We start from the raw sequence: 27,587 nt of genomic DNA on the forward strand, positions 1-27,587 counted from the left end.
TCAGCGAGGCGCGCGGGAGAATATGCGCAGCAGACGCCAAAGGTTAGAGCTGAGTCAATCTGCGATTGGATTGTATTTTTTTGATGAGGAAAAGTGAATTTCGTGACTTGCGTGTCACTGGGCAGTGATAGTGGTCACGGGGAGGAAGTTAGTGAGATATTTTGGATCATGTTATGTGTGACCTTTGGGGGTTCAGCTGTGGGGCCAAAAGCTGACCTGGTGCTCTGTATCGAAGATGAATATGAGAAATGAGCTAGAGTTTACCATGGTGATGTCTGTGGACACTTCAGAGCGAGCGAACGATTCAGACGCTCGAGGATATGTTTCGGGCAGGTGTATTAGATTTCGGGGGGAAATTGTGGCCCGTATTTGCCCTTGGCCGAGTTTTCCTACAACAACAGCCATCATTAGTGCATCAGTATGCCACCCTTTGAGCTGTTGTAGGGAAGGGGGTATCGGACCCCATTTGTTGGGGAGAGGTCGAGCAACGTGTGATGGGAAGTACAGAGATCGTGCTTCAGACGTTAGAGCAGATACAACAGGTCAGACAGAGGTTGTTGACCGCTCAGAGTCGCCAGAAGAGTTATGCAGACAGGCGTCGGTCCGAGCTCGAATTTTTGGTCGGTGACTTCGTGCTCCTGAAGATCTCTCCTTGGAAAGGAGTGATCCGATTCAGGAAGAGGGGCAAGTTGGGGCCCCGATATATCGGTCCTTTTCGGGTGATCGCGAGGGTAGGCAGGGTAGCCTACCGGTTGGAGCTACCTGCAGAGCTAGGTCAGATCCATGACACTTTCCATGTGTCAATGCTGTGAAAGTGTATAGCCGATGAGTCGGCAGTAGTGCCATTAGAGGATATTCAGGTGGATGTGGGCCTGAACTACGTTGAGAGACCGGTGGCTATTCGGGATCGAAAGATCAAGGTTCTGGGAAACAAAGAGGTGCCTCTGGTGCAGGTCCAGTGGCAACACCGGAAGGGGTCAGAGCTTACTTGGGAGCCGGAGCACGAGATGCGTGAGCAGCATCCGGAGTTGTTTCCAGAGTGAGACTTCGAGGGCGAATTCTGATTCTAGTAGGGGAGAATTGTAACATCTTGATTTCCCAGGTATATTATTTTATTTAATTATTTTGGTGTTTAAGGAGGAACTCGGCGAGTTGGAGCCAAGACTCGTCGAGTAGGGTCGCGGATGTTCATCCGGGTTCACGTCCGGACTCAGCGAGTTCATTAGTGGACTCGGCGAGTCCACGCTGTTTAATGAAACCCTAATTTCCAGGGTTTAAGACCTATTAAAAGGGGCTTATGGCCGTCATTTGCGGCCACCAACCCCAGAGAGAAACCCTAAAGAGATTTTGAGCGTTTTGGGAGAGAGAAGAGGCCATTGTTGACCTTTGAAGCTTTGTTTGGCAAGGCAAAGGAGATTCTAGCTAAGAGGAGGCAAGGGAGGTGGACATCGTTCGATTTTGGAGCTTAGTGCATCATCTTGGAGGTATATTTTGGCTTCCTTTTCTGTTGTCATGATAAACATGGGGGTTAGGGTTTCTTGACCCCTTTGTAGGTTAGATTTGATGTCCATTTCGTACCTATTTGTGATGAGGCTTGGGATGAGATCCATAGAGGTCCAGAGAAGCTTTATTCCTTAAGCTTAATGAGGATTCATGGGAGTTTTGGCCTAGAGTTATGAGATATGGGGCTAAAACATCATCTAGGAGCAAATAGTCGTTGTTTGAGCACCAAGGTTTGGACTTTACGTGATTATCATGCCTGGGGAGGCCAGATCTATGATTTTATGGAATAGATCTGACCTCAGAAGTGAGTTTGAGTTATGCATGGCATGGACTCGCCGAGTCTGAAGAACAGACTCGGCAAGTAGCATGAAGTTTGCCCGTAACCACTCAGCGAGTGGTCTTGTCGAGTTGAGGGGTCGACTCAGTGAGTTAGGGAGAGTCAGGGGGGACTGAGTCATGCCGGAACTCGCCGAGTTGTTCTTGAGACTCGGCGAGTTGAGTCGTGGTGGCCCCGCGATTTATGCCAGGTGAAACTCGTCGAGTCAGAGAAATACTCGACGTGTCAAGAGAGGATCCAAGGGAGTCAGTGGACACGTATAGACTCGCCGAGTCGCCCTAGTGCACTCGCTGAGTCCGGTCAAGGTTGACCATTGACTTTTGTTGACTTTTAGGGTTTGGTCAGCGATGTGGCCTTTGGACCAAGAGAGGGGTAAAATGGTCTTTTACCCTTAAGAGGGTGCCAAGAGAGGGTTGATTCTAGTCTCGAGAGTTATATTCATGAGAGTATTTGCCTTATGTGTTAGGCGGTGGCGAGTTCGAGATTCAAGTGTGGGGATATCTGCTTTCTGCTTGCCAGGTGAGTCTTCTCACTATACTTTACCTTGAGTAGGTAACCAGGGTTATGTGACAGAGTATTTGTATGCTATGTGTTGTACTGCATTATTTCTATGTGATTTATGTTGTGCATGTTTACAGAGTTAGAACCGGAAGGTTCCCAGAGTTAGAACCAGAGGGTTCATAGAGTAGGGTCCACGGACCCACAGAGTTATAGCCTCGAGTGGCTAATATGTGTTATGTGTGGTATTTTGGGGAACTCACTAAGCTTCGTGCTTATAGTGTTTTGTGTTGTGTGTTTCAGGTTTCTCTCAGGATCACGGGACGGCACCGGCTCGATTGTACGCACCAGAGAAAGAGTCATGTTCAGAGGATCCTGGTTTATTATGCAAGTGAAAATGGAGTTATGTTTTTGCAATTCGATTATGAATGAGATTTTAAGAAAAGTGTTTTTTTTTAGATTTAAACAATTATTTTTAAATGAAAAATTGTTTTAAAATTTTCGGTGTTACAAGGTTTGTTGGTATGGAAATTACGACAAACTTTAAGTGTTAAGTAGGTTAAAGTAACACTCGTATTGAGAGAATCCCGTGGAGACATTATGTTTAGGTGTGAGTTTGAGTTTGGTGGAGGGTGTTTGGGTTATGTTCCTTTTTATTTTGTAGTTGTGAAGCTATGTAAAATAAAGAGAAAGAATGATTACGATGTAAAAAAATGGAGCGATATGTATTCATAGATAAAAATAATAATTTTTTCTTTTAAAAAATATAAAAAATCTACCATTGAATGGTCATATGATCGTTCCAACTCTTAACCTAACGTCGATAAACTGAGTCCTCCACGATTTGCCATAGGGCATCAATCAGGGGAGTGTTTTGGTGTCCTCAACAGCATGGAAGGAGGTATTTTGATCGGAACCGCCTCTTTCCCCACCCTCACCGTGCTATGTCTTTCCTCAAGCTCCGATGATTTTAGATATGGGTTAATATTATGGGTGCGGATATCTTTTGAAGAGATTCATTAATTCTATCATTCACAACTTTATTTTTTTTTCTCGAAAAACACATTGTATTTTTTCATTTTTTACCAAAAACGTTGAGCTTTTTATTTGTATCCCCAAAAAAACCTCAAATTTTTAATTTATTTTGAAAACACCCACAACTCTTTATTTTTATTTGTTTTGAAAAAAACTCTCACATTTGACAAGTTTTTTTGGATTTTTTTTTTTTACTAAAAATGCCAAATTTAAAAATAATAATAATAAACAAACAAAAATACAAGTTTTTTTCAAAAAAATAAAATTAAATTAAAGTTTAATCCAAAAAACAACACTCACTTATAAGGTATTTTATGATATTAACCATAATATAATAGATAATAAATAAAAGAGACGAAAATAGCTATAAAAATCTTAACAATTTTGAAAATAAGCAACAACCCAATTATTTACGAATAACGAACGTGAGTTATGTGAGTTATGTTTTATATCCGTATATCCATCTAGCAGATAAGATAAATAAAATCAATATGTATAGCCAAAAACAAAAACATATCCAACAAATTAAACATAATTTTAGTGATTACAACTTCCTAAATTAAAAAGCCTAAAAGAATTAAGAATGGGATGCTAACATATGAAGTTCCCTTCCATACATACATTTTTCAAAGAATAAAGATCATCATATATTGCTGCCTTCTTCTCCATCACTTCACTATCACACTATTATTTTTCCTTGTCTTTGTTTGCTTGCTTCCAAGCAAAAGAATAATAAATAGGTTTTGGGGTATACAAAAAGGCAACCTTTTTAGTTTATCTTTTAGCAAACAAACCTACATAAACACAAAACACAAAAAAGTAACCCAAAATGTCGTTTTGAGAGGTTGACCATCATTCAAACAATAGTAAGCGTACCATGTATAGCCGCATGATATACTCTCTTCTCTGCCAATCCAATATCTGTCATTATTAAGTTCCCCTGCACAATTACATTACACCGATGATTGCGTCAGGTCCAGTTTCTTTAAAAAGTTAAACAGACTGCCCTGCGATGGAAGCCTAGTGGTTGAGAAGTAAAATTCCACACAGGACATCCAGGGTTTGAACCCTGGCACAGTGCACCAAAAATATTGCTAGTGTTTCACGATTGACCGCCCACGTGGGCCCTAGGGCGAGTTTTACTAAAATCAAATTTTCATTATTAAAATTTAGAGTAAATTACACGAATGGTCCCTATGGTTTGGGGTAATTTGTGTGATTGGTCCCTAACTTATCTTGTTAACTTGGAAGGTCCCTGTTTGTTTTTGTTACGCGCCTGGTCCCTACTGTTTATTTTTGTTACGTACTTGGTCCCTATCTTAGCTAAAAAGACTATTATTTAAATAGGAAAAAATGTTAGGGTAGGTAAGGTAAGGTGAAGGGGTGGGGTTGGAGTGTGTTTATTTAAATAAATTAAAAAAATCAAGGGCAAAATAGTCTTTTTAGGTTAAGACAGGGACCAAGCGCATAACAAAAACAAACAACAGGGACCTTCCAAGTTAAAAAAATAAGTTAGGGACCAAACGTGTAAATTACCCTAAACCATAGGGACCATTCCTGTAATTTACTCTAAAATTTATTTATTTGATACGCCTCTTACTGTAGCCTCTGATATGCCTCTTACAGGGTCTGGTAAGAAGTTGAGTCTGACTAAATCAACAACTATCAAACAAGCCTTAATTATGACGTGTTACAACTTAGTAACCATTATGTTGTGACATTTTACGAATTTGCCCTCAACTATTTCCCCAAGTGTCAGATTTTAATAGCATACCTCACGAGCCATCAATCTCCGAACATTTTCAGCATACAATTTCGGATCATCCTTTTCTTCTTGTGAAGGGTAATAAAGTGGTAACCTCAGAACCGTTATATAATTTACAAATTGACACAAAAGCAAAATCACATGGCGAACCTACAAGTGGAATTAGAATGTATTAAAATAAATAAGAATTTTTTTTGTTTGTTTGTTTTCGTATTAATGAATGGATGGATACTCAATTACTCACCCCAGATATGGTGTCCCAAGCTGGGCTAAATTTCTCATATGGATATCTCAAGATAACAGGAAGAACAGGAGCTTTTGACAAAAATGCCCCTGTTTTAAATGGAAGTATGTAGTCTCCATTTGTAGTTGTCCCTTCTGTATAAAAATAAAACACCAAATTCTAATTTCCACTCGTTTTTATACCAAAAAGAATCAAGAGAAGAAAAAGATTACCTGGAAAAAGCATCATCATGGGTGCAGATTTATCATGAAGAGATTCATTAATTCTGTCATTCACAACACCTGCAACCAACAAATTCAAAATGTACATTAATACAAACAATTTTAATCTATAAGGGGGTGGAGAGAAATACCTGAAACGCCCTTGAAATCTGATGTTTTTGACTCCCGTTGAACATATACACAACCAAGGCACTTGCTGAAAACAAGAAAAGGTAAAATTTAATAATGATTAATAAGCAAGAATGATAAATTATCGAAAGTAATTTAATTGTTTAAAGTTAAGAATGAATTGGAACTCAAACCAACCTGATAAGGCCAACAAGAGGGAGTTTGCTCACTGATTTCTTCAGCAATGAAATTAAAAGGAAGTAGGAACATGTCAGTTGTATCACTGAATATAAAAATATAAATCCAATGTTTTTGGTTCAAAAAATTAACAAACCTTGGCAACAAAGCTTGGAAATGAAGAGGACATATGGTATAAAATATCCAAATGTGAAACATGATTTGATATAATTGCTCCAGGTCTTTCAATTTCATTAGATTCATGATTGACTTCCAACTGACATTTATAGAGAAGCAAGGTAATCAGATGCTTATTGATTCATAATATAATCTTACAAATCATGCAAGAAGCATGATCATAGAACATTCAAGCTTGCTGCTTTTCTCTAGTAAAACATATGGTTCTTGCTTAAGAAGATGCAGGGATAACAATACTCGCATATATATGCTCTTTACAGTAGCTCATGTTGCATAATTTCTAAGAGAGTGTAATATGTTACGTAACATGAACATATATAAGCTGAATTCGATGGATTATTCATTCTGCATTGCCTTTGATTACGTTAACAAGTAGTAAACTCAATCTGGCATTACAAATTTGACTCGGATGAAGAAGTGAAAGAGAAAGGTACCTCATCATTGAATTTGTTGTCCATGTCTGGATCTCTATAAGTCTCCTTAATCCAATAAAACCCAAAAACGAAAAGCAATGCCCTCGAAAGAACCCTCCCAAACCAATAAATAATCCTTCTCCTCCACCCACCCATGTGGGAGTAATCGTCTTGCTCGTCTTCATGTTCCTGGTTTGGCGCCAAACACAGGGTACAAGCCCTACAAATCAAGTAATACAGCACAACAACCAACGTAGCAGACACCACACGCAGCGGGAAAAGCGTGATTATTGCAATTCCTAGAAGAACCTTCTGGGTCCACGGTAGTTTCGCGCGTCCCATTGTTCCGTACATGTCATGTCGGGCATACGCAGCGCATTGTTTCTCGAGCTCTTCGATGTCTGGCTCCGGTGTGGAGGAGGAGGAGGGGCCGGGTTTGTCATCGGTAGTGGTGGGTTTGGAAGTCGAAGATGAGGAGGAGGTGAGGAGAGGGAGATCATCTTTAATATGACCTTCTTCGAGATTTAATTCAGAATGTTGGGAGTGGGGTTCTGAGGACATGCCATGGGGTTCTGAATCCATTTATGATCAGAGGCGCTAATGGCGTTTGATTAGGTTTTCTGCAGGTAGTATGCCATGTGTTCGATGAAATGGGTAGGAGAAGAGTGGAGATTTGGTATTTGTAGTTTGTGCCCATCAAAGATCAGAAGATTGATGGATACGGGTTAGCGTGAAGTGTAAATGTGTAATGCTCCCACGTTAAAAACATAATTTTCAAATTTGCTCTTTAAAATACATAAAATCATTATCTTAATTAAAATGAATCCATCAATTAGAATATGTTTATTTACTTTTAAGTTGATATTTTTTTTAAAGTTGATATAGTTAGATTTTATTTAAAATAACATTTGGTATTAAATAAAAAAGAGTTTGAAAATCAAAGACACGTATGACATATCACCATCAACATAGTCATTTTCAAAATTTCATCCTAATCCAACATCTGCTTAATTGCTTGTGCATTTATATTATCAGCACTAAAGAAATAAGAACATTTTTCTCCTTTTTTTTACTTTTAATATTGGATTATGAACGATTATGGTCCGAGTCAGCCTGACCACACCCAACTAGAAGTTTTGTTGTCCTTATTCTCAATGTCAGTCTCTTTTGCTTGCATTGTTTTCTAACCATGATCCTATTTTTGTTTGTTTGTGAGAAAACGATAAAAAAAATAGTTTTTTTCTATAATGATTTGTAAAAAAACATAGTTTGTAATTTTAGGATAGATTATATATGTTTTTGTTAAACATTAATATATCATATTTGTCCAACTAGCGATCTATAGATTTTTTTTTTTAAAAAAAAAACATTATGCAAAGAGTAAAAATGAGCCCGTAAATATAAATTTTGTATATAAGTAAAATTCATTAATACTACAATAAGATTTGATACCTAATAGACGTCGTCGCTAATTATATTAAGGACGAAGATTAAAAACGGTAAAATTGTTCATTTATAAATAATTAGCAACGCAGCGAGACAGAAGTCACCAGATTCCAAAGTATTTTGCAACAAGCTAATACATCGTCAATTCGGTCGCTAATTCCATTGCTAAGTCTCTCATTAATTTCGTCGTTGATTTGCCTTTGTTGCTTTTTGCAACGGATTTCCAACTAAAATTTTTGTTGTTGATTCATTCATTTGTAATACATAAACAAAATTTTGGCCCCTTCATGACAAGGGTCATGTACGATCGCACACCTCACACCTTATTAGGCTCGGCCGTGTGTTCAACTCTATTTGCCAACATTAGCAATGATGAAACCAAATCACTATGGACTAGATGTCGACAATAAACGAGTAAAATTAACTAGTAAATATTATAAACATGAAGGAATAAAGTTTAAAGCAAATAAACCTCATAAGCAACTTTAATGCATTTTTATGCATGTTTTCTAGCATTTTAAGCCCATTTCATGTATTTCTGTAACATCTTATTTTATAGCCTAGTAAGTCTAACCATTTTTGTAATAAAAAATGGCAAAATGATAAATACATTTTGATTAGGATCATGGATCCCGAACCATAGGAGAAACGCACTCCTTATTGAAGCATAATGCTTCCGGGTGGACTTTGCAAACTCATTCCATGGAAAACGTATTTATTAATCACATGTTTATCCTAAAACTTGGGTACGTAGGCGGGGAGCCTTTCGGGAGGTGTTGGTATTGACAACGGTTTAAACAGGTCGCTTATTCGAAAAAAGCCATATCAGTTTTCATTTATAATGCGTTGGCATTTGCATGATTTTATTTGATGTACTAATCTTGAATTTTTAATTATAGGGAGAATTTCGTATATACCCTTCCTAAACCTCATAATATCGTATTTACCCGAGATAATTTATAAATATCATATTTATCCTTTATAAAAATTCAAAATATCATATTTGCCCAAATCACTTTTTTTAATATTATATAATCATTTTCTAATATTTTAAAGTCTTTATAATTATAAAAAACATTAAATTGACTATATTGTCCCTTTATTGTTTTAACCATGGCCAAACCGAGGACAAACATATTACAATCCTTCTTTTTAATGGCAACCAATTGATTGATGTTTTGTCCATGGAGATGATAATGACGGTGATGGCAATCTGCATATCTTAATGATTTGTGGAATTGATCGATTTTTTGTCCATTGAGATGTATAGTTTGTTTCAGAGTTGTTTTCACTTCAGTTGATGCAAGATCCCTCTGTTTTGGTGACGTTGAGGTTGCTTGAGGTCAATCATTAATTGTTAGTAAATTCCTGCCAGAAAAATTCAAATTTCGAAACAGGTGAATCATTTAAAGAAGCCGCTTCAGTCTTGAGATGGTGTTGCAAGGGAAGATATCTTAACACTACAGTTAAATTGCTTCCTCGCCAAAGGTGAAATGTTCGACTATCATGCATCCAAAATTTCAAATTGTCAAAAATCGGACGGATTAATGAGAAATTTGAAGGGTTTTTTAATCGCGTAGTTATGAGGCATACGTCATTGATCTTTTCTGTCAGACCCCAAAACCACGAACGTCGGAAATGTTCAGGGGTGGAGGACGTCATGTACAGTATCACAACAATGTAAAATAGTAAACAAGCAACAACATCATCCATTGCATTAAAAGTAAAGTTTTAATACATGTGTGTTATTTCATAATGTACAACAATAATATGAATAATCAAAATAAGGCGAGTCTTGTCTGTGCTCCATCTTCTCAAAAATCTGGCCATCGCACCTGTCTAACTGATGACCTGAGAATACAAGTTATTTTGAAAGCGAGTATCAGCTTTAAAGCTAGTGAATTCATAAGTAATTAAGTGTCATTGTCTTGCTTGTGAAAATCTGTTATGAAGGCCAGGTAAGCCTTTAAATGAAAATGTTGATGTAAGTGTGAAAACCCTAGAAAATCCCTTATTTCCTATAAGTATGAAATGTAGTCTTCTACCAAGACCCGAATGTTTTGTTATGACAATGTAGTCTTCTACCAAGACCCGAATGTTTTGTTATGATAATGTAGTCTTCTACCAAGACCCGAATGTTCTGTAAGTAAAATGATAGCTTTTCCTTTCTATTGACTAGTACTAAAAGTACTTAGTCTAACTCATCGTTTATGTGAAAGTATCACAAAATAAAGTAAACAGGAAAAGCACTAATGTAAGTGTTATCCCGAGGTACTAGGGCTAACATGCCATCGCGTAAAGCGAAACGTATAACCTATCACAAAATAAAGTAAATAGGAAGAAGTACTAATGTAAGTGTTATCCCGAGGTACTAGGGCTAACACGACGTATGTAAATGTTATCCCGAGGTACTAGGGCTAACACGACATATATAACCTAATGAACATTCGAAGATTGTCCAATTGTCCTTTGTAGCAGTAGCAGGGTGGAGGAAGGGTTAGTCCCGTAAAGGTACTCCTAGTATAAGTAATAAATGTAGGCATCCGTAGATGTTCATCACTCACTGTAGCTAACAGATGGGTTCCGGAATGGTTAGTCCCGTCCGTATATCCCGAGGTACTAGGGATAGGGGCCCGTCTAGGTATCCCGAGGTACTAGGGATAGGGTCTTGTCTAGATATCCCGAGGTACTAGGGATATGCAGGAAGATTTACACAGAAGGTACTAATAAATCATCCTCGCAATTCGAGATACAAGTATTCGTATTAATATACACAGGTAAATGTATCTACATAAAGGTACTCATGTAATGTGTTCATGTAAGCGTATTCATGTATCATGTAAGTATATGTAAACGTACTCATGTATCATGTACTCAAATGTAAATATACTCATGTATCAAGTAATGTACTGGTATAGACTCATGAATGAACTGACTCCTGTGTGATTCCTTGTAATAGGAATTATGTTTGATATCTACAAATTATCCCTATGATAATTTACTAAAAGGTAATTGGTTGTTCAAGTAGGTTTATACACTCTTACTACTCAGGGGTGTAGGAAACTAAATGAAAGGTGTAAACTATAACATCAATACATATATAAGAATATAAGTGTATATGCATAGTTTAGTTCAAGAATGTAAAAATGGTTTTGTAAGACATCTTATGAGTTTTGAACAATAATTAACAATGACTTGATGTCATTTTAATAACCATTTCAAAAGTAAAACATTTGATAACAACGTATTTTTAAGATTTAAAACCATTTCATGCATCACATTTTGTAGTATGTGAAATCTGTTAAATGACAAACACAGTTATAAAATACATATAAATGATTTAATAACATGTTTGTTTCCACTTGTATCCCCCCCCCCATTAAAGCATTTAAAATCATTTAAAACATTGATTAGGGGTATGAACTCACCTGTAGTTGGTAGTTTAGATGAACTGGACGGTGTAGGATTGTTAGGTGTCAAGTGAGGACTTGTACACACACTACGATCCTAATGAACATATAATCACACATATATGCACTTAATTAGCCTCAAATTACTAATTGATAATGTTAAGACGTCCTAGACATAATAAACACTTTATATAAGTGTTTTAAGCCCTAAGGATTGCATCTAAGCTATTGTGGGACAAGGTACTTGTGTTTAGGGTTCCAAAGGACCCCCATATATGAGTTTACTCCTCATATACCAACACACATGGAGTTTACGGTTGTAAACTCTTGAGTTTACGGCCGTAAACTCCCAACCATGGGTGTATTGTGTGTTTTGAAGTTCCAAATGATTCCTAGAATTATTCCAACTTGGTGCTTAAATTCTTGGAAGGGTTTAAGGCCTAGAAACACTCCTTAGAGGAGTTTACGGCCCTAAGGCCATTTCCTTTGGATTTTACGGCCGTAAACTCCCTTGGAATGGTATTCTTGTTGTTTTCAAGCCTCATGCATAAGTGGTATAAGTTCTAGGCTTTTATTCCTAGCATATGAAGACCCTTGACACACTTTGGTGTCCTTAAATCATGTTTACGGCCCATGAACCATGTCATGGCCGTAAACTCATCTTTAAATGTGATATTGATGTGATTAAGGCCTTAGATTAAATGGTAACAAGTCTAGATAAAAGTCTAAAGCTTTAGGTGCCTTAAAAGCACCATTTTGAGTTTGAAATTGGAGTTTGCGGCCTAAGATATTCTTGGGCCGTAAACTCCCAAACTTGGGTGATCTTTGCTTGATTTCATGTCCCTAATACACATATAAATGAGTCTAAGGCAGTAGCATAACACAAGGGTCGGTCTAGGCTTCGTTTCGGGAGTTTACCGCCCAAGAACACCTTGGGGAGTAAACTCCTAAATCTAGTGATTTAGCCTTCTAAATCTTGTTATTAACACATATAAAGCTTTCTAACACTACTAGAAAGAGGTACTCACGATTTGGGATAAAAACCCGAAGATCCGTGAGAGAGAAAATGGTTTTTCTCTAGTTGGAAATGCGAATAATGAATGAATTTGGTTCAAAATTCTATTTATAGTCCTGAGATATTTTTGGCAGAAAATATTTTTATTCCTGAAATGATCTCTAATATAGTAGAGTGTTGGAATAGCAGTGTTGCACAAAACCCTAGTGCACCCACTCTCCTGATATTTCCTAAAGTGTAAACCCTGAGTTACTCAAACTTACATGAAAAAGTCTGAAAATTAACTGTGACCGCTATAACTTCTATTGAGGTGATATAGTTTGTACAGAATGGAAATTTCGGGTTGTCACATCATCCCCCCGTTAGAAGGAATTTCGTCCCGAAATTAGAAATTAAGCAAGTAAGTATGTACGAATGATCGAGTCGTTATGTGAACTTCCTAATCGATTGGTTCTCGCACTCCTAAGTGAAATCGGGTTCTCGGTTGGTATCCCAACGAACCTTCACTAACGGGAGACGGCGTTGCTTCGTCCGCTTGACCTCTCGGTAGAGGGTTACTACGGTTCTAATACGAAGGCAAGGATCTCGTAAATCTCGATCTCGTCGAGAGGGATTACGAAAGTCCTAATGGAAGGATATTGTTTCAAGTTCGAGACGCGAAGGGGAAAATGTACGTTACTGAGTTCGCGGAGTAGGTCTAGTTTGTGAAATGCAGGACCAATTCTGGTAAGAATCTCGGAGGTCCTAACTATATTGGATTTTAGCTTTCCACGCTTTACGAAGCGTATTAAGCCGTTCCCAGAGTGAGGTTTCCTAAGGGATTTGGTCTCTCACTTGGAATTCCAAAGGTTCTTTCTCTCGCTTACTTCCCAGTCAAGGGCCATCCCTTGCTGGGTCAAAGTCGAAAGGGTTTCTGAAATTTGTGGGGAGTTCCGAATGGACTATGATAGTAGGTCTGTAAGACCTAGAATTTGGCGAATTTTCCGTCGGTGACTATGGTGCCGACAAATTCCCAACGATTTCGGATAATTCGACAGAGTACTCAAGAATTTCCACAACACTAAAAGTGTGTCTCAAGAAATTTGACTCTAAATTCCAAAACTCTTGTTCAGAGAACTTTGCGGAAAGTATCTCCGAGGGTAATGTTTGTATGGGTTCTTTCTTACTACGAGAGTATATAAGTAGTCATTATATGGAGAAATGACGAACTGATCCCAGTAAGAAAGGCGTACTCTACTTATTCAGCTCATGAATACTATGGGCGTATTGGTCCTATCCGAGGGGTATCACTACGGACTCGAAGTGTCCGCATCGAGTTCGGAGGGTAGTCTTTAGGACATCCTTCCCTAACACTCGAACTGGTGATATTCGGATCTCAGGTCCATTTCTGAAGAAATTCTTTCCCTGTGGGTGCTCAATCAGTTCGTCTAGGCGAGGTAGAGACAACGATTTCTAAAGGAAATCATAATGAAGTCTCCGGTCGTCGAGGTACATAAGATACACTTCGTCGACTTCTGGTAATAATAAGACCGGAGCTCTCAAGGGTGAAAAGCCTGGTCTTCTAATTCTGTTTTTGAGTAGTTCGTTGTCCACTCTCCTGATATTCATTTTTAGGTTTGTAATGATACTTAATGAAACCTTATCATACACTATAAAACTAAAACTTTTGATTTAAATGTTTTGGGACCAAATTCTACATTGAGATTTTCTAAAAGACCCACCCGAGTCCACTTTCATAACCAAAATCCCCCCTCCCCCAATGTGATGTCGGGTGATTTTTAGCTGCCCTATCAGAACCACACCATGCCTAAATTGACCCTCTCAAGCTTCTAACCCGCCTGGTCCCATTTACACTAAGTTTTCAACCCGACCTGGCTCCCGTTAAAATCAATTTTCTTTACGATCTTTTCAAGGCTGACTTATACAACTTGATAGACACTTTTAAAAAAGGGATACTCATTTTAGAGAGGAGAAGAATGAAAGGGAAAGTCTTGGAACAAGGATTTACGCCTTTAATTTGTCATTTTGATTTGTAAACACATATTATAGGTACTTTTATCATGATTTATCGACTTGTGTGTATCATTTTAGCCAGGATGTGTGGCTAAAACCCTATTTTCTGAATCTAAGTCATTTTTACATTTGGTTCATGTGATCTATCATAGATGGTCATTATGATTCCAATTGAGTAATGCATGTTCGATTGATTTTCTTCAAACCTTAATTTTAGACATTTAACTTGAATTGGCCACTTAGGTTAGATTATTAATAAGTGATTGTTAGTATGACTTTTGGAATACATAATTGTTGTGGGAATTTTACCAAGTAAAAATGGTGTTTCATATTTATATACTTACATCATAACATGTATTACATATTTAGAACTTTTCTAAACCTATGAAAGGGAAAATGTTGTTGGGGAACTTGTTTTCTTAATGCAATTATTTCAGTCATAATTCAAGAAATTGTTTGAACTTGACTACTTAGACTAGGTTTTGTTAAAGAACTTGTTTTAGCCAAATACTTTACAAGTGATTTGCTATTAGACCTTATTAATACTTAGTACCAACTTCAACTGTGGACCAAACATCTTACATTATTCCGGTTAGTGATCAGACCAAATGTACTTAAAGTATGATTCTTCCTCAATTAATTATTTTCATTTCATATTATTGCATGGTTATTTAATACAAAGTTTTTGCTTCAATGAACTAAGATATTGATATGGCTAGACCGATCAAAACTCAAAAAGAAACTTTGTAAAAATATAAATTTATACATGAATCCAACAATATTTGAGAGCCTCGACCTTTTTATGTCGGTCATTTGAATCATTGTAAAGTTTGTATGCTACCTTAAGATCTTCATTATTGGATCTCTAAGAAAAATCATTTTCTTGCCTAAATACACTCCTGTTTGGTTTGCTCATTTACAACTTTTTTTGTATTTTGGTGAACTTTAGGTAACAAAAACAAAAAGAGAGACAGACAAAGTATGAGTGAAAGCATCTACATTATATTCTTATATAGGCTAAATTCTCTAATTACTCATTTATTTAAGATGTATAACTTGAAGAGTTTGGTAGTTTTGTGCACTAATGATACCTATCTTGAACAATATTTATTTGGATGGTCTAAATTACGTGGAGCCTCTCTTCACGTGTGAACACCGCCCTCGGCTCCGGTAGGTTGGTGGTGGCGTGGGACTAGAGACGGAAGAAGACGAAAGAGGGGATTGGTTGGGGGCTTTTTGACCGTTGAAAAGCATTAAATAAAAAAAATTGTTTTTTATTTTTACTTTATTCTCTCTCTATATATACATCCATTTTTACACAATTTTTTCAAAACAAACATACAAACTCTTTCAAATCAAACACACACATTCAACAAAAAATGGATAACGATTCTAATGACGAGTTGGTTTTGCACACACTATTATCTGCGGCAAAAGAAATGATTCATGCGAGAGACGAAAGTTCACACCGCGAGAAGTAGCATAGAAAATGGATCAACCGGGATCGAGAGGTGGCAAATGAACTTTTGGTATGTTATTATTTTGCCCCTAATAGTTTATATGACCTATCGAGATTTGAAGAACGTTTTCGTATTAGTAAAAAATTATTCTTACCTATAGCTAGAGATTTGGAACATAATTATGAGTTTTTCCAATTACGATGGGATGCTAGAGGTAAACGTGGTTTTACTACAATACAAAAATGTACGGCCGCTCTTAAACAATTGGCATATGGCATAACCGCAGACGCTTCAGATGAGTATTTGAAAATGTTTGAGAGGACGGGTCGAGAATGTACATATCTTTTCTGTGAGTATGTTATAGAGCTTTACCGTGACATATACTTGCGATATCCGACTAAAAGTGATGTCGAACAGTTGTATGTCGCGCATCAAGCTAAACATGGTTTTCCAGGGATGCTTGGTTGTATTGATTGTACACATTGGGAGTGGACAAATTGTCCCAATGCGTGGCATGGTCAATTCACGTGATATGATCATGGGGTCCCGACTGTTATATTAGAGACGGTTGGTTCACAAGATTTATGATTTTGGCATGTATTCTTTGGTATGGTGGGGTCCAACAATGACTTGAATGTGCTTCAAGCGTCTACGCTATTTAACAATATTTTGCAGGGTAAAGCACCAGACATGTCATACGTTTTGATGGAAAATGAATATAAGTATGGGTATTACCTACCTGATGGGATATATCCAGAGTATGCTACTTTTGTCAAATCATATTCATTTCCAACCGATGAAAAAAGAAAATTGTTCAAGTTAGCACAAGAGTCTGCACGAAAGGATGTGGAACGAGCGTTAGGATTCCTAAAACAAAAGTGACACATAATCAAACATCCAACACGAACATGGGATAGGGCAAAACTGTCGACGGTGTTGACTGCTTGTGTTATTTTATATAACATGATAATAGAAGAAGATGACAGAGCTATTTGTTCATATACCGGGAACGATATACTTAATCCACATGCACTAATACAAGTTGGCAGCCTGACATACTTGTCTAGAGTTTTGGAAATACAAAATCGTAAAACACATCACAATCTACGTCATGATTTGACCAGGCACATATGAGGAAGACAACTCCAAGGGGGAAATAATGATGAAGACGAAGAGGATGAGGGCGATAAGGATGCAGACGGTGACGATGAGAAGAATGAGGAGGATGGTGACGATGACGAGTAGTATTTGTCTATGGTTTTTGTGTTTTAAGTTTTTATGTTAATTAACTAGTGTAATGTTTTATTTGTTATGTTTTATGTTTATTTTATTAATTTAGGTTTTAAATTTCTATGTTTTTAATTAATGAAATTTTTTTTTTTTTTTTTTTTGTGTTTTCAACAAATTTATTTATGTTATAATTATGTTTTTAATTTAATATAATGTAACAAAAAATAAAAGTAAAAGTATTTATTTACGTTATAAATTATGTTTTTTATTTAATATAATTTTACAAAAAATAAAAATATTTATTTATGTTATAAATGATATTTTTTTATTTAATATAACGTTAGAAAAAAAAATTAAAAAAAAAAGAATATTGTTAGTTGTAAGCATTTCATGTTTTTAATGAGTTGGTAGTCACCACTCCCCAAAACTTTACAAGTTTCATCCAATACTCTATGAACATATGTCCCAAAACTTCTACCTTACTCATAAATTTAAACCAAATAAAAATAGATCATTTTAAAGGTTAACATAGATTTTTACCTCAAGTTATTCCTTACACAACAACATCCTCGTCATTGTGATGCCAAGTAATACAAGAAAATTATGATTTAGATTCCAACCACAACCACAACACATTACAAGTTTAATTCATTTTCCAATTTAATAAAAATTGTTCTAGCCTTTTTGTTTTGCGATGTTCCACTACTGAAACAAATGCTACAAAAGCAACCCGTAGTATCAAAACAATGGTTTCTTAGACAACTAAACATTTTAATTCCAATCATAGGCTATTTTTTAATTTAATAACATTATTTAATGATATTTAATTATTTACAATGTGTTAAATGAACAAAAAGTAATGATAGTTCAAGTGTTCAACAATGAGTCTTTGATTTGGTAATAAATTCCATCATTATGCAAATCCATATGTTAAAAATATATAAAAAATAATACCCATTACAATGCATATTCTATAAATTCTAAAATAAAATTTAGACAAATTCATATTTAAGAAATTTTGTCCCCAATTGTGACTTGTAGTTTAATCATCAGCATAACCTTTATTGGTATCGATGATCGCCATCGATCGTTAGCAAGATAACCAATTCTTGTGGGTACTAATGATCGCCGACAACATCCCCGCCGATGCCATCAGTAACGGTCCAGAAAGCCGCCCCTTGCCGTCGCGAATATCAGCCACCGCCATCAATCCATCCGCCACATCTTGAACCACCGAAAGCTTCTTCAATAACTTCTTTTCCCTCAATTTCTTCAACTTCTCCTCTTCGCTTTTCGTAGAATCTCCTCTCGTATCCATAATTTCGATACTCGATAGCAAACAAGCTTCATCCTTCGAAATCCCCTTCAGATCCCTAGTTTTCAAACTAATACTTCCGATGTATCCAATAAATTCAGCCCACGCACTAATTATTTGTAGATTTCGAGAGTGCTTGCCATCGATGAGCCCTGATTTCGCTAACCAAACGAACTGTTCGACGAAATAATACAAACCCTCGCCGCCGTACGCGATGACGGCGAGTATAATATCTTGTCTGGTTTCGAGTTTTGCAGAGCGGAAGGAATTGACGTCTTGGATGAATTTGCCGAGGCGGAAGGCTTTACGGCTGAGTCCGACGCTGGATTCGAAGCTCTTGAGGCGGCGGTGGAGGGGGTGGGTGGTGGGTATGGAGTCGGAGGATAGGATGATTTTGGTGGCGTATCGGGAGATCTTGAGGAGCTTGTCGACGCCGTCGCGTTTGGAAAGGTATGCTTCGAGGTGGAGTAGGAAGTCTCGGTTGACTTTGGTGGGGTTTGATTTTGTTTTGATTAGTGAAGATGAAAGGTCCGATGAATGGGGTTCCATGGCGGAGGAGGTGTGGGAGGCGACGGCGATGATCGAATTTGACGCTATCGCTAATCGTTGACGGTGTCTTTAGATGTAAACAGGATTTGAGGATTGCATCTTGAGTTGCGTGCCCAATATTGTTCAATTTGAAGCTTGACTAACTCATTTTATGTTTTTCTAAAAATTGTTATTGTTGTTATTAATTTATTATTTAGTATTTTCTTGAAAAATATATATATTAACTATCATATCTAAAAATAGATTTGATACATATTTATTACATAACTAGTTGTTAGATCTATGTGATACATTAGTTTATCTAAAAAAATAAACACCTATCAAAATCTAAAAAAATAAACACCTATCAAAATCTAAAAGTTTAGAAAATTTGAATTTATAATTTTTTTTTATTTAATTAGGGTAGATGAAGTATTTATTTATCATTTAAATTTATAAAAATAATTTAAATAAATAAACAATTAAAATAATTGGATTCAATTTAGAAGTAATGAAATTATAAGGAAAGTTGCATTAATAAATTTGATATGCATTTATTATACATTTATTACATTTAAATATTATATGAAATTTTATTAAATGAAAAAACCACAAAATGACATGTGGATATCATTTAATCAACAAAATGACATGTGGCATAATACGTTAGAAGATGACATGTGTCAAAATCATCATTATTTATTAGGGTAGATGAGTAAATTACACGAATCGTCTATCGTCTAGGTGCCAAAAAGCACGTTGAGTTCATATTTTCAAAAATTAACTCGGACCGTCCCTGTATAATTATTTTTCATTCGAGTCGTCCTTGTGGACATAAAATGACATTTTTACCCTTAATAATTTCTTTTTTTAATTTTTAATATGTATTTATCATTTTTTTAGATTACAAAAAAAAAACAAAAAAAAAAAAAACAAAACAAAACAAAATACCCTACCAATCAACCCACACCTCCCGGCTCCCCCTTCCCCTTCATTTCCCCCTTTCCTTCTACATCATTGAAACCAGGTCTCTAGATGAAGGCCACCATCCACCGCTCCATCTCTACTTCTCCGTTCGCCGCATGTCCACCATCGTCTAAGATCTGCACACCATTCACGAAGTCGCCGGCAACCATGAAGTTGTCGGAAACCACAACCACACATCTCTTCTCTTTCTTTCTTTGTCATCATTGTAGCAACCATCACTGCCTCCATCTGCGTTCAAAACCACCACCCCCTTCATCTGCGCACAACCATCACCATTTTCTCCCTCACCCCTCGCCTGACAGAAATGGAAGAATGAATCTACTTTTTTTCGCCTCTACGTCCGTTTGAAACCCTAGATCGGAGGTAGGGATGAGATTTAGAACTGGAAAACCAGACCGGAACCGGAATCCGACCGGACCGGAACCGTTAGAACCGTAATATATAGAACCGATTCCGGTTCCGGGTTTAAAAATTGGCTTTATCCGGGTTCCGGGTAATCCGGGTTTGGGTCCATCGGGTCCGGGTAAACCGGATCTAAAAACCGGAACCGATGTTTGGAACCGGAACCCCTTTTAGGGCTGGAACTTGTTTTTGTGAAGCGTTTAAAAGATATATATATCTCATCTGTTTCAACTCCGATTGACATGCGGTTTTTCCAACATGTAGTTTAGAGTTTGTACATGATTTTAGACTATAAATTTGCCATTTTTAGTATTATATTCATTGACTTACAGTCCTCCAAAGTCGATATATTAAAGCTGGAAGTTTTTAGTTTTTTCAATTTTTTTGTATTCGGTGAAAGTTTTAAAACATGTATATCTAATTCGTTTGAAGTCGGATTGACATGTGGTTTTTTCTAACTTGGAGTTTACAGTTTGTACATGAGTTTAGATTATAATTTTGTCATTTTTGGTTTAACATTCAATGATTTACAGCCCTCCGAAGTCGGGATATCAAAACTGAAAATTTTCAACTTTTCAGCTATTTGTTTTTGTATTTTGTATTATGCAAAAATGTTAACACATGAAAATATCATTCATTTAAAGTTGGATTGACATGCGGTTATTTCCAGAGTGTATTTTAGAGTTTGTACATGATTTTAGACTATAATTTTATTAATTTTGGTTTCATATCCAATGAGTTACAGTCACCCAAAGTCGGGATATCAATATGAAAATTTTCAAAGTTCAACCCACTAAGTAGTAAGTAATTACCAAAAAATTCTGTTTTTTCCGGGTTTTCCGGTTCTAAACCCACTTTATCTGGTTCCAACCTACCCACTTTGATGTTTCCGAGTTTTCCGGTTCTAGACCCACTTTACCCGGAACCGAACCAGAACCAGTTCCTATATACCGGTCCGGTTTCCGGTTCTACAAAATCCCGTTAACCGGTTCCGGGTTTTCCGGGTCCGGGTCCATCCGGTCCGGGTTTGGACCCACTTTCATCCCTAATCAGAGGTACATTCCGCCAGAGTAATATGAGACGGTTCTGTGTTGAATCAAACTCGACCGAGTTTCAACCTTGAAGAAATCAAGTCTGCCGTTACTCACCTCTTTGGAAAAAAACCAAATCTAACACCACGTGGAGTGTAGATCTACGAACAGGTGGTGATGTTGGTGTTTCCGTCTTTCTTGCTTCGGCTGGTGTTTCTACAAGGCCTGGTGGTCGACGGTGGTGGCTTTAGGACCCTTGGTAAGAAGGAGGGGATAAGGGGTTATCGACGGTGTTTTTGAAAGAAAAAGAGGTGGTGGCCAACCATGGTGTGTGGTGACGGTGGTCATTAGTGGTGCTAACTTGTCTGGTGGTGGTGATGATTTTGCTTTAGCGGAAAGTGGGTTTAGAAGGGAAGGGGTTAGATAAGGTGGGAGGGATAAAGTTTTTATTTTATTTTGTATATTATTATTAGTTGTAAGAAAAATAAAATAAAAATGGCAAAATAGTCATTTCATGTCTCGTAAGGGATGAAACGTGTAAATTTAAACTAACGAGGGATGACATGTGCAACTTTTAACCAAACGAGGGACGATCCAAGTTAATTTTTGAAAATATGGACTGAATGTGCTTTTTAACGTCTGGTCGAGGGACGTTTTATGTAATTTATTCTTACATAATTAAAGTCTTATGGCGTCTCTCCAGGATTTAAGTTTCATTATAGAGATCATGATTCTTTCACATAGAGTTAATTTTACTTCATCCATGAAAAAAAATATATACGAACATTTATACCCTTTAATTTAATTAACAAATAATGAAAAAGAAAAAGATCATAATTTCCAAATGATGAACGAAGAGAGAATACGAACGTTTCATTCTTCCTCTGGTGTTGCTTTTTCACTCTTCAACGGCTACTTCTTCCTCCCGGTTTCAAATGGAGTGAACTTATATTCATCTCTGTTGCTTCATACTCCCGCTTCAGCACAACTTCGTGACTTGGAATTCTCGTCTATATGCTCTAAAAATTGAGGATCTCTTCCCATCATTCATCCAAAAAACAATTGGTGGATGTGTGTGTTCCCGTCATATGATCCAGTCGATGGGTGTATATGTGTGTTCATCTGCAATTCCCATCAGTTTGCTCCAATTGAAGGTCCCTCCTTGATGTAGACTATTCGTCGGTGTGTCTCTACAATTTCGATGTGCATTCATCGGCAATTACCGATCAATATATGTGTGTGTTTGTGTGTTCCTCTGAAGATAATTTGATGAGGTAGGTTGTTCTTTGATTATCGGAAGTTCCTTTTTAGCCTCTAATTGTTATCTTAATTTAATTATCACCGATCAATATTGCTTAGTTTTTCAATGTTGTGCATGTAGACTCAAATCACTTTTGTGGTTATTTTGCAATGATAACTTTTCGACGTGATGAACCTTTGAAAAAAAAAAACACTTAGCAAGTGCAAGTTTCTTGTATGATGAACCTTTGAACTTGCAGGATGAATTGAATCATTTGTTGTGGTTGTTTCTTTTTGTGATTATGTAGAATAGCTAATGGGTATAAAAAGGAAACCAATGATCTTTATTTTTTATTGTTTATTAATCATTAATTATATAAAATGGTATAAATGTCAGCAAACATTTTTTTTAGTAGACTAATAAAAAATTTCGGTGGAAAAATCACCTCCCATAGACAAAAGATGTAGTTTATGGCTAGTATTTATGAATATTATTTAGAAGTTACGTTAGTCGTTTTAAAAAAAAAAATTGATTAAAAATATCAAATAAGAACAAGTAAGTATTAAATTTTCCAAAAATAAAAGGATGTTGCAGCTTCCTTAAATCGAAGACATTTGGATATGAACGGAAAATTAGATAGTTAGAAAGCCATAAATATGTCAAATGTCCCTAAAAGTTACTTATTTATTTATTATATGTATAAGAATATGGCTATATTTTGCGCATCACAACTAGTTGATAAATTAGTTTATTTTTTGAGTTTTTTTACATGTTTGGCAAGCCAAAAAAATAGCTTATAAACTAGTTTTCTTAAAAGCTATTTAGGTGTTGTTTGTTTTTTTGGAAAAAACCTCTTCTGACCTCTTCTTATTGTTGTGCGGCGCAGTACACGCGCAACAATTTTCATCTCGCAGCTGTTTGTTTTTTAAAAGTCTTCAGAGTCAAAAACCTATGCGCATGCTCTGTTTGGCGCAACATTTGTACTGCTTCTTCCAACCTCTTTTTTTTTTTTTCTTGCTGAAATTTTGATTATATGTTGTTGAAATTTTATTTCATTTTTTTTGTTTATTCTTGTTGATTTTTTTTTGTTTTTTTATATTGAATAATGATAGATTCTTGATGAAATATCATTATTTTTTACTAAATATCTTTATTTTTTTTGTTTAAATATCATTATTTTTTATTGAAATATCATTAATTCTTGCCGAAATGTTATATATTATTAAATTTTCCGTATTAAAAAACTATTTTTGATTTATAAAATTAGTTTATTTTAATTTTTTAATATCTGTAACAGTATGCTGATGTTAAAAAAACGAATACGCTTCTTATTACAGTCTGCAGCCGTTTGGTCCACCTCTTCTACTGCAGAGGGTTGCAGAGGTGGTCCGCAGACTTAATGAATTTTTGCTTCAAAAAATCAAACAGCACCTTAGACTAGTTTTTAAAGTTTTTTTTTTAAATTTTCCAAATATATCTCTTAATTAATTATAGAAAACATATTTTTTAAATGTCTTTTAATGTTATTTTTATCTTTCAGCTAGCTGACCAAACATCATTTTTTTTACCAACTAGTTATTCAGCTATTAACTAATTTTTCATATATTTCAACTAGCTTTTCAGCTATCAGTTATTCCATTATATTTTAAAAACTAAGATACAATGACCATGTATATCATAAATTTATTACTACACCCGCGTCGTTAGAACTTCTAAATGTTCCTAAACCAAATCTGTGATTTCATTTTCCAAGGTTAGACAATTACATTGTTCTCTTTTTAACGACAACACGAAGAGGCTGTGAAATTATTACGGACAAATTTTTTTCTCTTGATATAGTTGAAATACATGAAATGGCAAGAAGTTAGTAAAAATAGTTGATATAAACATTTTGGAATCAATATATAGATTCATGAGTTGTTAGATTGTACTTGTAACATTCCAAAAATCACAAGGTAAAAATTTCATTTTTAATTCAACCACAAACACTATTTTAGCATTTCCAATCGTTCAAAAGTATATTAAGGTAAAAACAATTATCAGAGTACAATCCCAAAATCATAATTTGCGGAAACATGGGTGGATGCAATACAATCATGTTGGAACCTTCCATTTTGTACTGGAAGTACCTGAAACCATAAACAATAAGATGTAAGCACAAATCTTAGTGATTTGTCCAAAATACCACATACCATACATACAATAGCGATTGCTATGTACCGACCATAGTCTTGTCATTATGCCATGACCCGTATCATGGTCTTTCCTTGCCAGGTCGAGGGCCAATACCATGGGTCTTACAGACAAGTGTCAAGGGCTACCTTCTGGTCTTCCTTGCAAGTATCACAAAGACAATTAGCATTATATATATATATATATATATATATATATATATATATATATATATATATATATATATATACACCTATCTACAAGGGTCTGATCCCTGGTCTTGCATACAATTTTCCAGGAGCCACCTCCAGGTCTTACAAATGCCAAGGGCCACCCCCTGGTCTTCCTATATAACATAAGCCAATGGGTCGGCATTGGTGCCTTCAACACATAGTATAGTGAGGAGACTCACCTGAATCACAAAGCCTACTTCAGCTAACTACTCTCCTACCAAAAGACGGGTTCTTGATACCTCCTATTAATCCACACAAGTTAAACCCTAATTCTAACTTCTAAAAATAGAATCTTGACCTAAAAGTCAAACCAAGTCAAAAGTCAACGGTCAAAGTCAAAGTCAACATCCCAAAGCCAACTTGCCCATTCTCACATCGTGACCAATCCTTGATCACTTCGTGAGATCCTACTCAGTCCAATTCCAACTCATCATGACTCACACTGACCAACTTAGTTAAGAAAAGTCAATGGAGCTGCCCTCACATCGTGAGAACCCTTCTCTTACGTCGTGAGCTCTAAGAAGATAACTAGAAACGGGGTCACTCATCCCTTACGTTGTGAGACCCCCATGTTTCACATCATGAGGACAGTCTGAAGAAAAAAGTCCATCTTTTAAGTCCTTAATCCATTAAGCCTTGCACTCCAACTTTCTAGAGGGTCTTATAACTTCTTAATACACAAGAAATTTGATGCTTTTAAGACATATATTTCCAATACATGTCTAGATCTCATTTAGGTCCAAAGTTGAAGAAAATACATCCAACTTTCATGCAATGCTCCAAAAATCAACCATTCCCTAGATCTGAACTCTAAGACACTCTTAAGGCCCTTATAACCCATAAAGTTGCCAACTTTATAGTTTCCATTCATTCAACATGCTCAATCAAGAAGAAAAGTGGGACAAAACTTAGATCTAGCCTTATATAACCATAAAGGTAGGAGTTTTATCACTTACAATGATCCAGAACAATGTAAGGTTTCACTTACAATGGTCCAGAATAATGTAAGGTGGTGTTGATGATGATTCCTTGCAAGCCACAACACAAGACCACCTTCTTCTTCTTCTTTCCTCCTTCTTCAAATCCACGGAAGCTCCAAAACCACTAAAGATCAAGCAGGGATGGGCGCTAGGGTTTTTCTGAGGTGAAAGAGGGTTTGGGGCTGATAAGAAACCCTAAAATGAGGTTATAGATGCTTAAATACGAAAAAGTAAAGAACACAAGGAATTCTCCAAATTGTCTTTCACCAAGAAAGGATTTGTTTTCACCAAGAAACGGATTGTCCCAAGGACATTTAACAAGATGTTAACATTAGGGTTTCACCCTAATGTTGAATATATACTAATCTATACAAGTATATCTCTTGATTGAAGGGATTGTATCAAATCTTCTATCTATTATATACTTATGTGTATTATTACCTAATATACAAAATTTAGATGAAATTACTATCTACACGCTGACGCTGATAGACCTGAGACGCTGGCGCTGATGTTGATCTTAATGTTGGCGCTGACGGTTAATGTATAGAGTGTTTGAGTCATCAGATCATAAGGTGTGACCTTACAGTTAATGGAACACTCTTTCATCTTAACTCAAAGCTAAATGCCTTTGACAAACCTTAGTTCGTACTAGACCAATTTACTATTCATCATCAATACAGTCTTCACGATGTCCTCTCGATATAGAGTATGACTATACTATTTTTCAACTTATTTGGATCTAATCATCCTTTATATGTCTTAGTTTAGAAACTAGGCTAGGCTACAATCCCTTTCATCACTTTCCAATACGAACTATGTTTAGGCAACACTATCCTAATTTAGTGTATTATTTTAATGTAGAGTATTAGGTATTAACATACATTTATCTCCTCAGTAAAAATACTTCTATTATTATTGTTATGTAATAATATTATATGTATATAAATCTGAACACATATAGAACCATATTCAGTTCGCACAAAATAAGTCATCAAATATGTATCTATCACATATTCCAGTCACTAAGCATATAATTCACATATAAACTTTCAACAAATATTTACTACTTTTAATATATATTTGTATTTAAATCATTTTCATGAAAGTAACTATGCACTCATTTGACTTAGGTGGAAGATTCTCAGGAAAGCTAGCTCCTCTGTTATCACTTCAACTTATTCCTCCAACATCCTAAATACGAATATTACTAGTCTTCAGTATTCGTTCGTATTTATACTATTTCCTAGATTCCTCAACAATCCCAATGAATACATCGAGATCTATCAAGTAATGAACAACCAGGTACGATCATATTGGAGGTAGAGCCTGTTTGGTATATAGAGTATATTGTTTAGAAATTTCACTTTAAACACCTCACTAAATCTAGCCTAGACATCATTCTCGTAAGTAGATCAATCAGTATTATGAATGGAATGACTGATAAATCTTATTTATAGACTTATAATAACGACTATGAAAATAAATATAAGTTACCCTTAAAGCTTAGTAATTGAAACTTAACTTACAAAAATTTCTAACATAAACCGTGAAGTTCGTAGGCTGAAGTTTGACCCAAAAGATCCTTTTCGTCCAGATCCTAGATATCTAAAAGCCCCGATAAAG

The 27,587-nt window shown here is 36.0% G+C and overlaps 2 protein-coding genes across 2 annotated transcripts; both read right to left on the reverse strand.

The window, feature by feature from the left end:
- Positions 1–3,867: 3,867 nt before the first annotated feature.
- On the reverse strand, positions 3,868–7,247 carry LOC145096790 (lysophospholipid acyltransferase LPEAT1-like). Its single transcript, XM_079034140.1, has 9 exons — positions 6,521–7,247; positions 6,046–6,165; positions 5,910–5,947; positions 5,735–5,799; positions 5,595–5,663; positions 5,383–5,516; positions 5,148–5,288; positions 4,250–4,313; positions 3,868–4,167 (listed from the first exon to the last, which is right to left on the reverse strand). The coding sequence occupies exons 1-9, from the start codon at positions 7,079–7,081 to the stop codon at positions 4,148–4,150; spliced, it is 1,212 nt and encodes a 403-aa protein (XP_078890266.1). The 5' UTR covers positions 7,082–7,247; the 3' UTR covers positions 3,868–4,147.
- A 10,739-nt stretch (positions 7,248–17,986) lies between these two features.
- On the reverse strand, positions 17,987–19,071 carry PEX11A (peroxin 11A). The gene has a single exon (XM_079034141.1). It carries the CDS (start codon positions 18,935–18,937, stop codon positions 18,164–18,166), a length of 774 nt encoding a protein of 257 aa, XP_078890267.1. The 5' UTR covers positions 18,938–19,071; the 3' UTR covers positions 17,987–18,163.
- Positions 19,072–27,587: the final 8,516 nt, after the last annotated feature.

Source organism: Lactuca serriola, chromosome 4, assembly GCF_051521515.1.
Source record: "Lactuca serriola cultivar US96UC23 chromosome 4, Lser_US96UC23_V15, whole genome shotgun sequence".
Lineage (NCBI taxonomy): Eukaryota > Viridiplantae > Streptophyta > Magnoliopsida > Asterales > Asteraceae > Lactuca > Lactuca serriola.